The 12055-nt window shown below is 36.4% G+C and overlaps 1 protein-coding gene across 1 annotated transcript; it reads left to right on the top strand.

The window, feature by feature from the left end:
- Nucleotides 1-4321: 4321 nt before the first annotated feature.
- Nucleotides 4322-11401, top strand: LOC104791003 (uncharacterized). The gene is made up of 15 exons (XM_087453065.1): nt 4322-7064; nt 7154-7282; nt 7381-7572; nt 7649-7698; nt 7819-8131; nt 8217-8340; nt 8422-8622; nt 8955-9050; nt 9345-9526; nt 9647-9862; nt 9946-10221; nt 10309-10456; nt 10548-10681; nt 10827-10913; nt 10994-11401. The coding sequence occupies exons 1-15, from the start codon at nt 4602-4604 to the stop codon at nt 11078-11080; spliced, it is 4698 nt and encodes a 1565-aa protein (XP_087309191.1). The 5' UTR covers nt 4322-4601; the 3' UTR covers nt 11081-11401.
- The last annotated feature ends 654 nt before the right edge of the window (nt 11402-12055 follow it).

The raw sequence follows: 12055 nt of genomic DNA, 5'->3' as shown, positions 1-12055 counted from the left end.
GGTAAGGTCTTCCCCAGCTTAACTTTCAAAAGCTGGGGAAGGTTGAGAAAGACTTGATTCTCCTTGGAGCTACTGCTGTTGAAGATAAATTTCAAAATGGAGTAAGCAAAACCACTGAGGACATTTTTACATGACTAATTTATATGATTGATGAATTGAAATACTCAAATCTTTTCCCTTTTAATCCTTTGATTTCTTTCAGGTCCCTGATTTCATAGACAAGCTTGCTCAAGCAGGAATAAAGATTTGGGTTTTGACCGGTGACAAAACGGAGACTGCTATCAATTTCTTGGTGTCACCTTAATATATTATGGAGACTGCTATCAATATTTTGCATACTTTTTTATGGAGACATGGTATCACCTCTTTGAGTTTCTGCATACTTTTTTTTTACTACTGTCTTTCCACTCTATGAACCCTTTTGTGTAGTTTGCTCAGACAAGACATGAAGCAGATCATAATCAACTTGGAGACCCCTGAAATCCTCTCACTGGAAAAAACTGGAGAAAAAGATGCCATTACGTACAAAGGTAAAGATAGCCAAGAGACATTTGATATGTAGCTGAATAGTATTAGCATTAGATGAATGAATCAATCTGTCTAATTCTATCATGCAGGCATCAAAAGAAAATGTCTTGTCTCAGATAATTAAGGGAAAGACTCAGTTAAAGTACTCTGGTGGGAACTCTGATGCTTTTGCTTTAATCATTGATGGAAAATCACTTGCTTACGCGTTGGATGATGATGTAAACCACATCTTTCTTGAGCTAGCTGTTGGTTGTGCGTCTGTCATCTGTTGTTGTTCATCACCAAAACAGAAAGCTCTGGTTAGTTCTTGTTTTACTTATTCTTTTGTATACTTTTTCCTCTATCAAGATTTTCTCAAGAATGAAATGGCAATGCAGGTGACAAGACTAGTAAAATTTGGAAATGGTAAAACGACATTAGCAATTGGTGATGGCGCTAATGATGTTGGAATGCTTCAAGAAGCAGATATAGGTGTTGGGATTAGCGGTGTGGAAGGAATGCTGGTTCAATATAGATTTGTATAACTCATTTGTGTCTTTTCGTTGTGTGTTGTTTCTTTTTGTGGGCTAATCCTGATCCTTGTTCAGGCTGTAATTTCCAGCGATTGCTCAGTTCAGATATCTGGAGCGTTTGTTACAGTCCATGGACACTGGTGTTAAAGGTGGATCTCGACAATGGTAAATATCATCCCTATATCTTCAGATTGAGACCAGCCTTTTGTGGCATGAGTCTTTAATATAATCATTACTTTTGGTTCTAACTAGTATTCTCTTATTCACAGATTTGCTACTTCTTCTACAAGAACATTACATTCGTTTTCACTCTCTTCTTATATGAAACATACACAACATTCTCATCGACACCTGCCTACAACGACTGGTTTCTATCTCTTTATAATGTCTTTTTCTCATCCCTTCCTGTTATTGCTCTTGGTGTCTTCGACCAGGATGTCTCTGCACGGTATTGTCTAAAGGTAAACTTATTCATTGCATTATTACAACAAGCTTAATCTTTCTTACCGTCATAAAGTTTGTACCTAACTTCTTTCTTTTTCTTGGTTATGCAGTTTCCGCTCTTATACCAAGAAGGTGTGCAAAATGTTCTAGTCAGCTGGCGCAGGATACTTGGCTGGATGTTCAACGGATTCTACAGTGCTCATGTTTTCAACTTTTCCATTCCGTGAAAAAGAAGAATATACTTTTATCAAAATTTACTTTTTTCTTTGTAAATAAATTAAAAAACAGAAAAAAAAAAAAAAGGAAATTGGGATTGTCATTGCATTATACATTGAAGTTTCTCGTTATAAGTTGAGACTCTTCCTCCCCAAGCTATTTTTTTTTTCTCTCAACTTCAACTATTCATTATCCAAAAGAAAACATCCAAATTCAAGGTACATAACATTCACCTCTATAGAATTAGACCAAATGCAATGGGTCGATCTAGTATCACCCTGAAACACTAGCGGATCCAACGCTATCTGATCGAGAGACATTATATTTTTTTAACCACAATGAGATAGATAACACTCCAAAACTCAGAGTGAAATCATCTCTTGAACCACCTAAATTTACCCTATGATACGAAAACAAATACTAACACAGAGAAGACCAAAATCTATACTAAAGATCAAAGCAATTCCAAGCTATTAGTACCTCAAGATCGGCGTGTAGGACTTGTCCAATTAGTATCGACACCAAAAGGCGCAACATCAGAAAGACTTGATTTTTCCGACTTTCATTGTTCCGAGCCTAAGCCAAAAACGGACAATACATCCGACTGACCCGACCAAAAGACACAAAACAAGACCCGCATGATCCGATGCTTCTCCGAACAACCACTCAAAGACGAGGATGCTAATCACCTAAAGATAAGAGTTTCGAACACAGATTAGCATAGCTTCACCTCACGATGCATTTTCGGATTGGCCATCATAACCTCTGCCTCCCCAAGCTACCTAGAAACCCTCAGATTAAAAATAATTCTTCATATTAAAAATTACAGAGTAAAATATTCTAATAAATATTTCTTTATTTTTGCATAATATATATATATATATATATGTTTTTTGGTCCACCATTATTTGTATATAAACTAAGATCCGCAACTTTAATTCTTTACAATGAGTTTCAGATCTTGTTGAAATTCAATGAGTTTAAAGTTAAAATCTGAATAGTCAAAATTCAGATCTCCGACGATGAACACGCCAAGTCTCTCTACAACGAGTTTCAGATCTTGTCGAAATTCAAGGGATGTTCGAGAATTGTCCAATGTTATTCTATAATCTAACTAGAGATTTTAGAAATGATTACAACAATATAAAATTTCAGTTTTAAAATATAATTTAGAGTTGCGTCTATTTATCTTAACACTTTGTAGAATATGTATTTTATTTTTAGAAGTGGTGTATTTTTACTATAATTGTCCTTGATACATTTTCACTAAAGATTAAATATATTTTATATTTATAATTATTTTGTTAGAAAGTTACATTTACTCATTACAACAATTCATTCGATATTCTCACTTAAAATCACTTTTTATTATCGTTTCTTATTAATAATATAAATATTAATAACTGTTATAATAGTTGCAACTCTTTATCATAATTCTTTGCAAAATATATTATATTTATAATACATTAAACAAAAATTTTGGTAAGATTGCTTCGATTCAGTATGACTTTTTACTATATAATTTTTTTTGAGTTATGTATTTTTGCCAAAATATTTTTATATTATGAACAATATTTTTGATTTTCATTTTGATGGTTGTGTTTTTATTAACAATTTATGTTTAACATTTTTGTAGTTTTAGTACTACTTATTATTTTCTCTTTTTCTTAGAATCACATACTTTTAAACTATTCTATTACTTTCAAATAAATTTATAATATATAAGTTTAAGTTTAATTTTTTTTTTAATTATTCCTCCGCGACGATATGGCGAGGGTCTGAGTCCTAGTTATATTAATCTCAATTGGTTAAAGGGCACATTTTGTATTACATACATCATTTTTTTGTTTAACTATACATACTTTATAGAATATGTATTTTATTTTTAGAAGTGTATTTTTACTATAATTGTCCTTGATACATTTTCACTAAAGATTAAATATATTTTATATTTATAATTATTTTGAAAGAAAGTTACATTTACTCATTACAACCATTCATTCGATATTCTCACTTAAGATCACTTTTTATTATAGTTTTTTACTAATGATATAAATATGAATAACTATTATAATAGTTGCAACACTTTATCATAATTCTTTACAAAATATATTATATTTATAATACATTAAACAATATTTTTGGTAAGATTGCCTCTATTCAGTATGACTTTTCACTATATAATTTTGTTTTGAGTTATTTCTCTTCGCCAAAATATTTTTATATTATGAAAAATATTTTTGTTTTTCATTTTGATGGTTGTGTTTTTACAAACGCTTTATATTTAACATTTGTGTAGTTTTAGTACTACTTATTATTTTCTATTTTTAGGATCACATACTCTTAAAATATTGTATTACTTTCAAATAAATTTATAATATATATGTTTAAATTTAATTTATTTATTTTCTTTGAAATTCTTATTCCGCTCATACCTAGTTATATTAATCTCAATTGGTTAAAGGGCACATTTTGTTTTCTTAAATTTCATAGACATCATTTTTTTGTTTGATCCAAATCCAATAGAACAGAGCGGTTCAGTTCGCAAACCGATGATTCCGCTCAGTCTGGTTAAACCAAAAATACGGATGGTTTAACACTAAAATGAGTGAACCGGTCGTGTAATCCTTTTTCGGTTTAGTGATTTTTCTGCTCCATAGCGAGAGAGAGAGCGAGAGAGAGCAAACAACGACTCTTGTTCGACTCTCTCTATCTCTTTCCCCTTCACCAACTCTCTCCGCCGTATTGCGTTGCCGGAATCCCAGAGGCGACGCCGTCTGTAATTTAATTTCCGATTTGAACATCTTTGCGCATTTGGTGGGGAGGGCGTATACATACAATATATCTGAGTGTATATATTCTTCATGCCGATTAAATTAGGGGTTTTAAGCTGAATCGTGGATGGGTCAGAAGAAGAAAAGCCCCGCGCCGTTGGATTCGTCTGTGATCAAGCTAGAATGCGAGAAGGCACTCAAGTCATTCGGTCGTGGGAGCTACAACAAGGCGGTTCGTCTCATCAAGGATACCTGCTCTCGCCATCCCGACTCTGCCCTAGCCCACCGTGTTCAAGGTACTATCTACGTCAAGGTTGCTTCCGTCTACGACGATCTTGCTACCAAACACAAGCATCTCCGCAATGCAATCGAATCCGCTAGGAAAGCTGTTGAACTCTCTCCCGATTCGATTGAGTTTGGGCATTTCTATGCCAACTTGCTTTACGACGCTGCCAACGATGGCAAGAGAGAGTACGACGAAGTTGTGCAAGAGTGCCAACGTGCTCTCTCCATCGAGAATCCGATTGATCCTGCTAAAGAGAGTCTTCAGGATGAGACTCAGCTTAAGATATTGACACCTGAGGCTCGTATTGCACATGTTCAGGATGAGCTCAGGTCTCTTATACAGAAGTCTAACATTGGTTCGTTGTCCACTTGGATGAGTAACCTGGGCAAAGGTGAAGACAAGTTTCGGTTGATTCCCATCAGGAGAATGGCTGAGGATCCTATTGAGAGTAACTTGGTTCAGACCAGGAGGCCTAACGAGATTAAAAAAGCTACCAAGAGTCGTGAAGAGTTAAGGAAGGAGGTTGAAGTTAGGGTAGCTGCAGCTAGGTTGATACAGCAGAATTCAGAGTCTTCCCCGTCGGAGAATGTTGACAAAAAGGGATCAGATCAAACATTAGGCACGGGGCAGAGAAGTGGGGAGAGGAGAAAGCATGGAAATGCTAGGAAAAACGGCTCCACCGCGGACAGAAGGGATCGGGTTAGGTCGTACTGGGATTCTATGAGCGAAGAAATGAAGAAAGAATTGCTTAGAGTTAAGGTTAGTGATCTTAGGAGTCACTTTAGTGCTTCAAAGGATGGGCAAGCAAATGAGATTATAAGTGAAGCTCTGTCTTTTTGTGAGGCCAACAAGACTTGGAGTTTCTTGGTTTGCTGCAGGTGTAGTGAAAAGTTCATGGATTCTGAAGCTCATATGCAGCACATTGTGCAGGTGCACATGGGTAATGTCGTACCTAAGATGCAAATGGTTCTGCCTCAGATTCTCGACACTGATAGGATTGATATACTTCTTAGTTCCCCATGGAAACCATTGGATCTCTCTGCTGCAGTGGAATTGCTTCGCAGTCAGCAGAGAATCCAAAAATCTGAGTTTAATGACTTTCACCCTGGCGATAATATGGAAGAAGGTGACGATTGCTTCAAGGATGCATGGAATGATACTTCACTAGACAAAGAAAGCCTTGGAGATGCTTGCAACGGTTGTGACGAGAATGAGTCTGAAGAGTGTAAGCTGTCGATTGCATTTCCTCCTCCTGATGGATGGCCTATATCTGATGATCCTGAACGTGCAAAGCTCCTTATAAAAATCCGTGCAGCCTTTGAGCTACTTATCAGACACAAATATTTAGCTGCCAGCCATCATGATAAGGTGATACAATTTACCGTGGATGAACTCCAGAATCTACCCTCGGTTTCGCAATTCGTAAATCGAAGCTTGAACCAGTCACCCATATGCATCTGTTTTCTGGAAGCTTCCCAACTCGGGAAAATTCTGAGATTTCTGCATGACTTATCTCAGGCCTGTGGATTGAGTCGATATTCTGAACAAAGTAACCCCAATGATGAAATTAATTTTGGCGACCTTGGTCGTGAAGTTACAGAGAAGATTATTTTTGACGCTGAAGGTTCATGTCTTCTTCTGGATGAAAAATTGCTTGGCACTGAGTGCATACAAGAGAAATTTATGGGCTCAGCATTGCATAATGTAGCAAGTTCCAGAGATATTGCTAATGGGGATAATGTGTCTTCTGGTGCGGATGGATTTCTTTCATGGATCTTCACAGGACCCTCTAGCGGGGAGCAAATTGTGTCATGGATGCACACAATGGAAGCGAAAACAAACAAAGGGATGGAGATCATGGAGATTCTTGAAAAGGAGTTGAGTCGCTTGCAGAACCTTTGCGAGAGAAAATGCGAACATTTAAGCTATGAGGGAGCACTGCAAACTGTTGTGGACATTTGTCTTGAAGAAAGCCGGAAGAGGGAGACTTCAGCAGACTTTACGCATGAAAGCTATGAAACTGTGCTTAGGAAACGAAGAGAAGAGCTAAATGAGAGTGACCATGAGTTGGTGTTTATGAGTAGTAGGTTTGAGTTAGATGCTATAACAAACGTATTAAAAGATGCAGAATCTCTTAACCACAATCATTTTGGATATGAAGAATCATATGGAAGCATGAGTTCTCAGCTACGTGATCTGGAATCTGGTGAAGCTTATGAATGCGGGATGAAGGATTCCTTACATGAGCCTGACAGTTTTATAGAGATTGCGATCCAGAAACAAAAAGAGCAGTTGTCTGCAGAGGTAACCTTTTCTATCTTTACGCAACACTACTGGGATAATTAATAAATGCCTTTCTGCTTTAAAAATACCCTGCACGTGTGCTATCGCAGCTTAGCAAAATCGACGCGCAAATGATGCGAATTGTCACTGGGATGCAGCAATCAGAGCTAAGGCTTGGACCAGTTTCCTCCAACGATTATCAGATATTATTGTTACCGTTGGTGAAGTCCTATATGCGGGTAAGGATAACTCTTTAGACCTTGTTCCTTTTTCTTCCATTTGGATGCTGTGTTTTTTCAGGTTCTAACTCTTTAGACCTTGGTACTTTCTCTGCCAGGCACATGTGGAGGCGTTGTCAGAGAAAGATGCCACTGAGAAGTCTGATGCTGCAAGAGAAGCTTTACTTGTTGAGCTCGCTCTTGATTCTACGAAGGAGACTCGAGGAAGAAATGATAATTCAAAACACATGCTGGAAAAGTCCAAGGACAAGAAAAAGATTAAAGACACTAGAAAACTAAAGGATTTAAAGGTTTGAACTTATCTGTAGTCTGCCTTTTAGTTATTTCTTGTATCTATCTGTAACTAGTTTTAATGTTTTGTTATAGGCTACTACTGGAAACGACCAACGCTTCAACGATGATTCAATTGAACACAGGTGATGATCTGCTTTATAAATAATTTTTAGTTAAGATGGTGTAACTTGGAAAATCTTTGTTTTATAAATGTTGGTGGTGAATAATCTGCCGTTGATGTTCCTGCTGATTTCTTGTTCCAGCCACCCTTCTGTTGCATCTTTTGGTGATCATTCAGAGGCTGATGTTTTTTCTGAAGCCGTTGAAGCTTTAAATGAACAGGAAGAGGAATACAGACGCCGTATAGAACTAGAGGAAGAGGAGAGGAAGCTTGAAAAAACTCTAGAGTATCAACGAAGAATTGAGAATGAAGCTAAGGAGAAACACATCGCAGAACAGAAAAAGAAATACAGCTCTTTAGTGCCGGTAAATGTGACAGAGGAAGTGTATAATGATCGCATAGAAAATTTCGTTGATGATTTAGATTTACAAGAACATGGAATCTCCATAAATCAGGTAACAATAGAGTGACAAAGTTGTGGAGTTGTGGTTCTTTTTATCATCACTTGAAATTAATTTCTGGGTTTCTTTGCTTTACCAGGAGAAAAGGAATGGAATACATAACGACTTGGAATTAGCCAAAGTGAATATAAATGGTGTTATCAAAGCGACAAATCATTGTTTGATATCTGATTCTGCTATGCAGGATGTAAATTCCCAAGAAGGTTAGCTCTGATCTTCAACTATGAAATTATGTGTCTACTGCCTTTCTGTAGCATTTACATTGTTTTTTTTTTGTGTTGCAGTATTGCCTAATGGCGTAGCTATTCCCGCTGGTGTTCTGCAATCTGATCAACGCACCGGGCAGAGAGGTAGACGCCAAAAAGCTTCAAACAAGTTAGTTGATGGAAAATATCAGGTCACACCTTCTGGGAGCGAGAATTGTAAATCTCAGAGGTCAGGCACCGAAAGTGAGGGACAATCTGAAACTCTACGAAGCAATGGTGGTAAGACTTTTTTTGATTCTTCTCTGTGTCATTATTTTTGAAGCATAAATAATTGTGACGTGTAGATAGATGATCTGATGTGGATCTAGCTTTGTTTTCATCAGCTTACTGCTAATTCAAACTTATATTAGATGTTCCTGGGAAGACCATTAAGGCACTAATGAACTGCTTCTATCTGTAGAAACTAATAAAATAATTTAAATATGCCTGTGTAACAAGTGTCTTGACTTTTCGTTTCTGTCAACAAAGAATGACAGTATTTGCACTAATTTCTAGCACTTTTTCTCTAGTTTCATTTACCTTTCATTTATTATGTTATCCTGGTGATGTAGATGCGGGAACAAAGACATTAAGACAATTACAAGCTGAAGACGATGAAGAAGAAAGGTTTCAAGCTGACCTTAAAAGGGCAGTACGTCAAAGCCTTGGTAGGTTTTCAACCATCCTTTGTTTATATATTATGTCTGGCTGACTATGTCATATGCATGGAGAATGGTTATAGTATATACCACTTATCTCCATCTCAGGACACTTTTTTATATGATACTTGTAGGCATATTTATGTAGATGTCTTAAACAATTGTTTTTATTTTATTTTATTATGGACACCTTCTTCTACCTTTCTCTCAAAATTTTCAACATATTTGTTCTGTGATAATTTTGGGGTGATAAATCCCCTCGATATGAAGCATCTGACACCAGAAAATTTTGTTTAAACCCAGACGTGTACCAAGGAGGTAGAAATATGACTTCATATATGAGGACACCTCTGGAAGTAAATAATGATGGGGTTCTATCTGATGTGACAATGAAATCTCAGAGTTCGACCGGAGTTGCCATATTTGGCACTGGTCTTCAGAATGAAGTTGGCGAATACAATTGCTTTTTAAATGTTATCATACAGGTAACCTTCAATACTTGATTTCTCATAAACTGTTTGATTTCTTGGGTATCAGTGTCTATAGTTTCCAGCTTAAAAGTTTTCCTTATGTTGATTTTTGTTTTTTTTTGGTTATGATCGTAGTCTCTATGGAATTTGGGGATGTTTCGCGCTGAGTTCTTGCAGAGTTCAACACTAGAGCACCATCACGTGGGAGATCCCTGTGTTGTTTGCTCTTTGTATGAAATTTTTACTGCTTTAAGCGCTGCGTCGATTGAAACAAGAAAAGAACCTGTGGCTCCTTCATCACTCAGGATTGCTTTGAGTAACTTGTATCCAGATAGCAGTTTTTTTCAAGAGGTAAAGCAATTGATCTCTGGTTTTACAAGACTAAGCTTTCTGTTTTCAAAGGTTCCTAAACTTGAGTGTCATATGGTGTACAGGCTCAGATGAACGATGCTTCAGAAGTATTGGCTGTAATCTTCGACTGCCTTCATCGCTCATTTGCTCAAACCTCAAGCGTGTCTGACACAGAATCTACTGAGAGCAACAGTACGGGTTCATGGGACTGTGCCAATCGCACATGTATTGCCCATTCTCTGTTTGGAATGGATATTTTTGAGCAACTGAATTGCTACAGCTGTGGGCTGGAGTCCAGACATATGAAATACACTTCCTTTTTCCATAACATCAATGCTAGTGCCCTACGCACCATGAAGGTAGCATATGAGTGTTCATTAGACTTGCGTTTTCATGTATATTACAATATAATTCACTGTGGTTTTGTCCCACTTTATGCCTCATAGGCCACATGGGCTGAAAATTCATTTGAAGAACTTCTAAATCTTGTCGAGATGAACCATCAACTAGCCTGTGATCCCGAAGCTGGTGGGTGTGGGAAACCCAACCATATCCACCATATTCTCACCACTCCACCACATGTTTTTACTACAGGTAGAACTTTGTATTAATGTTTTGATGGTTGTAAACTTTTTTCCAATCACTGATATCTGTGTCTTGACAATAATTATCCTGGGGCTGGCAGTTTTAGGGTGGCAAAACACATGTGAGACTGTAGAAGACATAGCAGCTACTCTTGCAGCCTTAAATACAGAGATAGATATCAGCATCATGTACCGTGGTTTGGACCCTAAGAGCACATATAGCTTAGTTTCCGTGGTACGAATTTCTTCTTTTTTCCCTGTGATATTACCAGAAAAATGGTCCCAAACTTAAACCGACTGTACTTTGTGTTTTCATTGTTTGCTTTCAATCTAAAACCCTCACGGCCTTTATATTTTTGTTGCTATTTCTGCAACTGCAGGTTTGTTATTATGGACAGCATTATCATTGTTTTACATATAGTCATGAGCACAATCGGTGGATCATGTACGATGACCAAACTGTCAAGGTAAGACTATCGTTACACCGGACTTTGCAGGCAGATACACCTGTCAACATTATCTCACCCATTGGATGTAATATCTTCAGGTTATCGGTAGCTGGAGTGATGTACTTTCTATGTGTGAGAAAGGACACTTGCAACCACAGGTTCTTCTCTACGAAAAGAAACGTTGAAAAAAAGAAAAAAAAAAGACAGCAAGTAGAGATACGTTGCTACAATTTTGGAGATCTCCCAAGTACAAACTGCAAAGAAAGTAAGTACTATTTTTTGATAATCGGAAACTGGAGAGGAATGGAATGTGTGATTTCGTTCTAAGAGAGGATGGGGAAGAAGATTTTGTCTTTTAAGATTAAGCAATAGTGTTTTCAGTGGAAGAGGTTTTAGAAGTGTCATTTATAGTAATCTTTGGCAAAATCATCGTCACATTTAAGCATTATATATGTTCATATAAATCTATACGACCTTCAAGAAAATAAAAATGATAATTTCTTGCAGCCTTTTTTTGGTAGGTCGTCTCACGTCTGTATAGATCATATCATATTTTCTTTTAAAAAAAAATTATTAGTATATGGTTATGATCTTGTGGGACTTTTCAAACAATGTGTGTTATGTCCGAAGTTCAAAAACAAATTCATACGTTTCTTTACATTGTTCAACGTCCATCGTTTATCTTTTAAAAAGGGAATAATTGAGATTTTTTTTTTGTGAATAGAATAATTGAGAATTTAATTTCATCATAACAACTCAAATAGAAGTATTCGAATAAAAAAGAAAAAATCGTGAAGTGATTTTAGTGCATCACAAATGGTAAGTCTTTAATACACAAGGTACCATCACACCATGGATCGAATCCCGCTTCCTACGAATGTATCGTAGGGATTTGGCTAGTAGATCCGTCTGTTGTGGTCCAATAGTTGATAAAAAAAAATCTATATAACTGATATATAATCTAAGAAAATTTGATCAAATATAACTTCAGATTTTGTCAGGTTCAACTATGATAAGACTGAAAACAATTAATTCAATTTAAAAACCTACATAAATTGACCCAAACATTTGTGTTATAGTGAGATGATCAAGACAAAATTCAAAAAAATGATCCAATCCAAAACTTAAAAAAAGATTTTATGCTTTTCCTGTTAAGTAAA

This window comes from Camelina sativa, chromosome 6 (genome assembly GCF_030686135.1).
Source record: "Camelina sativa cultivar CO46 ecotype springtype chromosome 6, ASM3068613v1".
Classification (NCBI taxonomy): Eukaryota; Viridiplantae; Streptophyta; class Magnoliopsida; order Brassicales; family Brassicaceae; genus Camelina; species Camelina sativa.
The sequence above is the reverse complement of the archived record's forward strand: the minus strand, read 5'-3'. Positions and strand labels throughout refer to the sequence as shown.

Bases quoted from the DNA above. Each gene is read 5' to 3' on its own strand.
- LOC104791003 (XM_087453065.1), top strand. From the start codon at position 4,602: ATGGGTCAGAAGAAGAAAAGCCCCGCGCCGTTGGATTCGTCTGTGATC. The intron at 7,283-7,380 runs GTAAGGATAACT...TTTCTCTGCCAG, and splicing joins TGGTGAAGTCCTATATGCGG to GCACATGTGGAGGCGTTGTC. The intron at 10,222-10,308 runs GTAGCATATGAG...TATGCCTCATAG, and splicing joins GTGCCCTACGCACCATGAAG to GCCACATGGGCTGAAAATTC.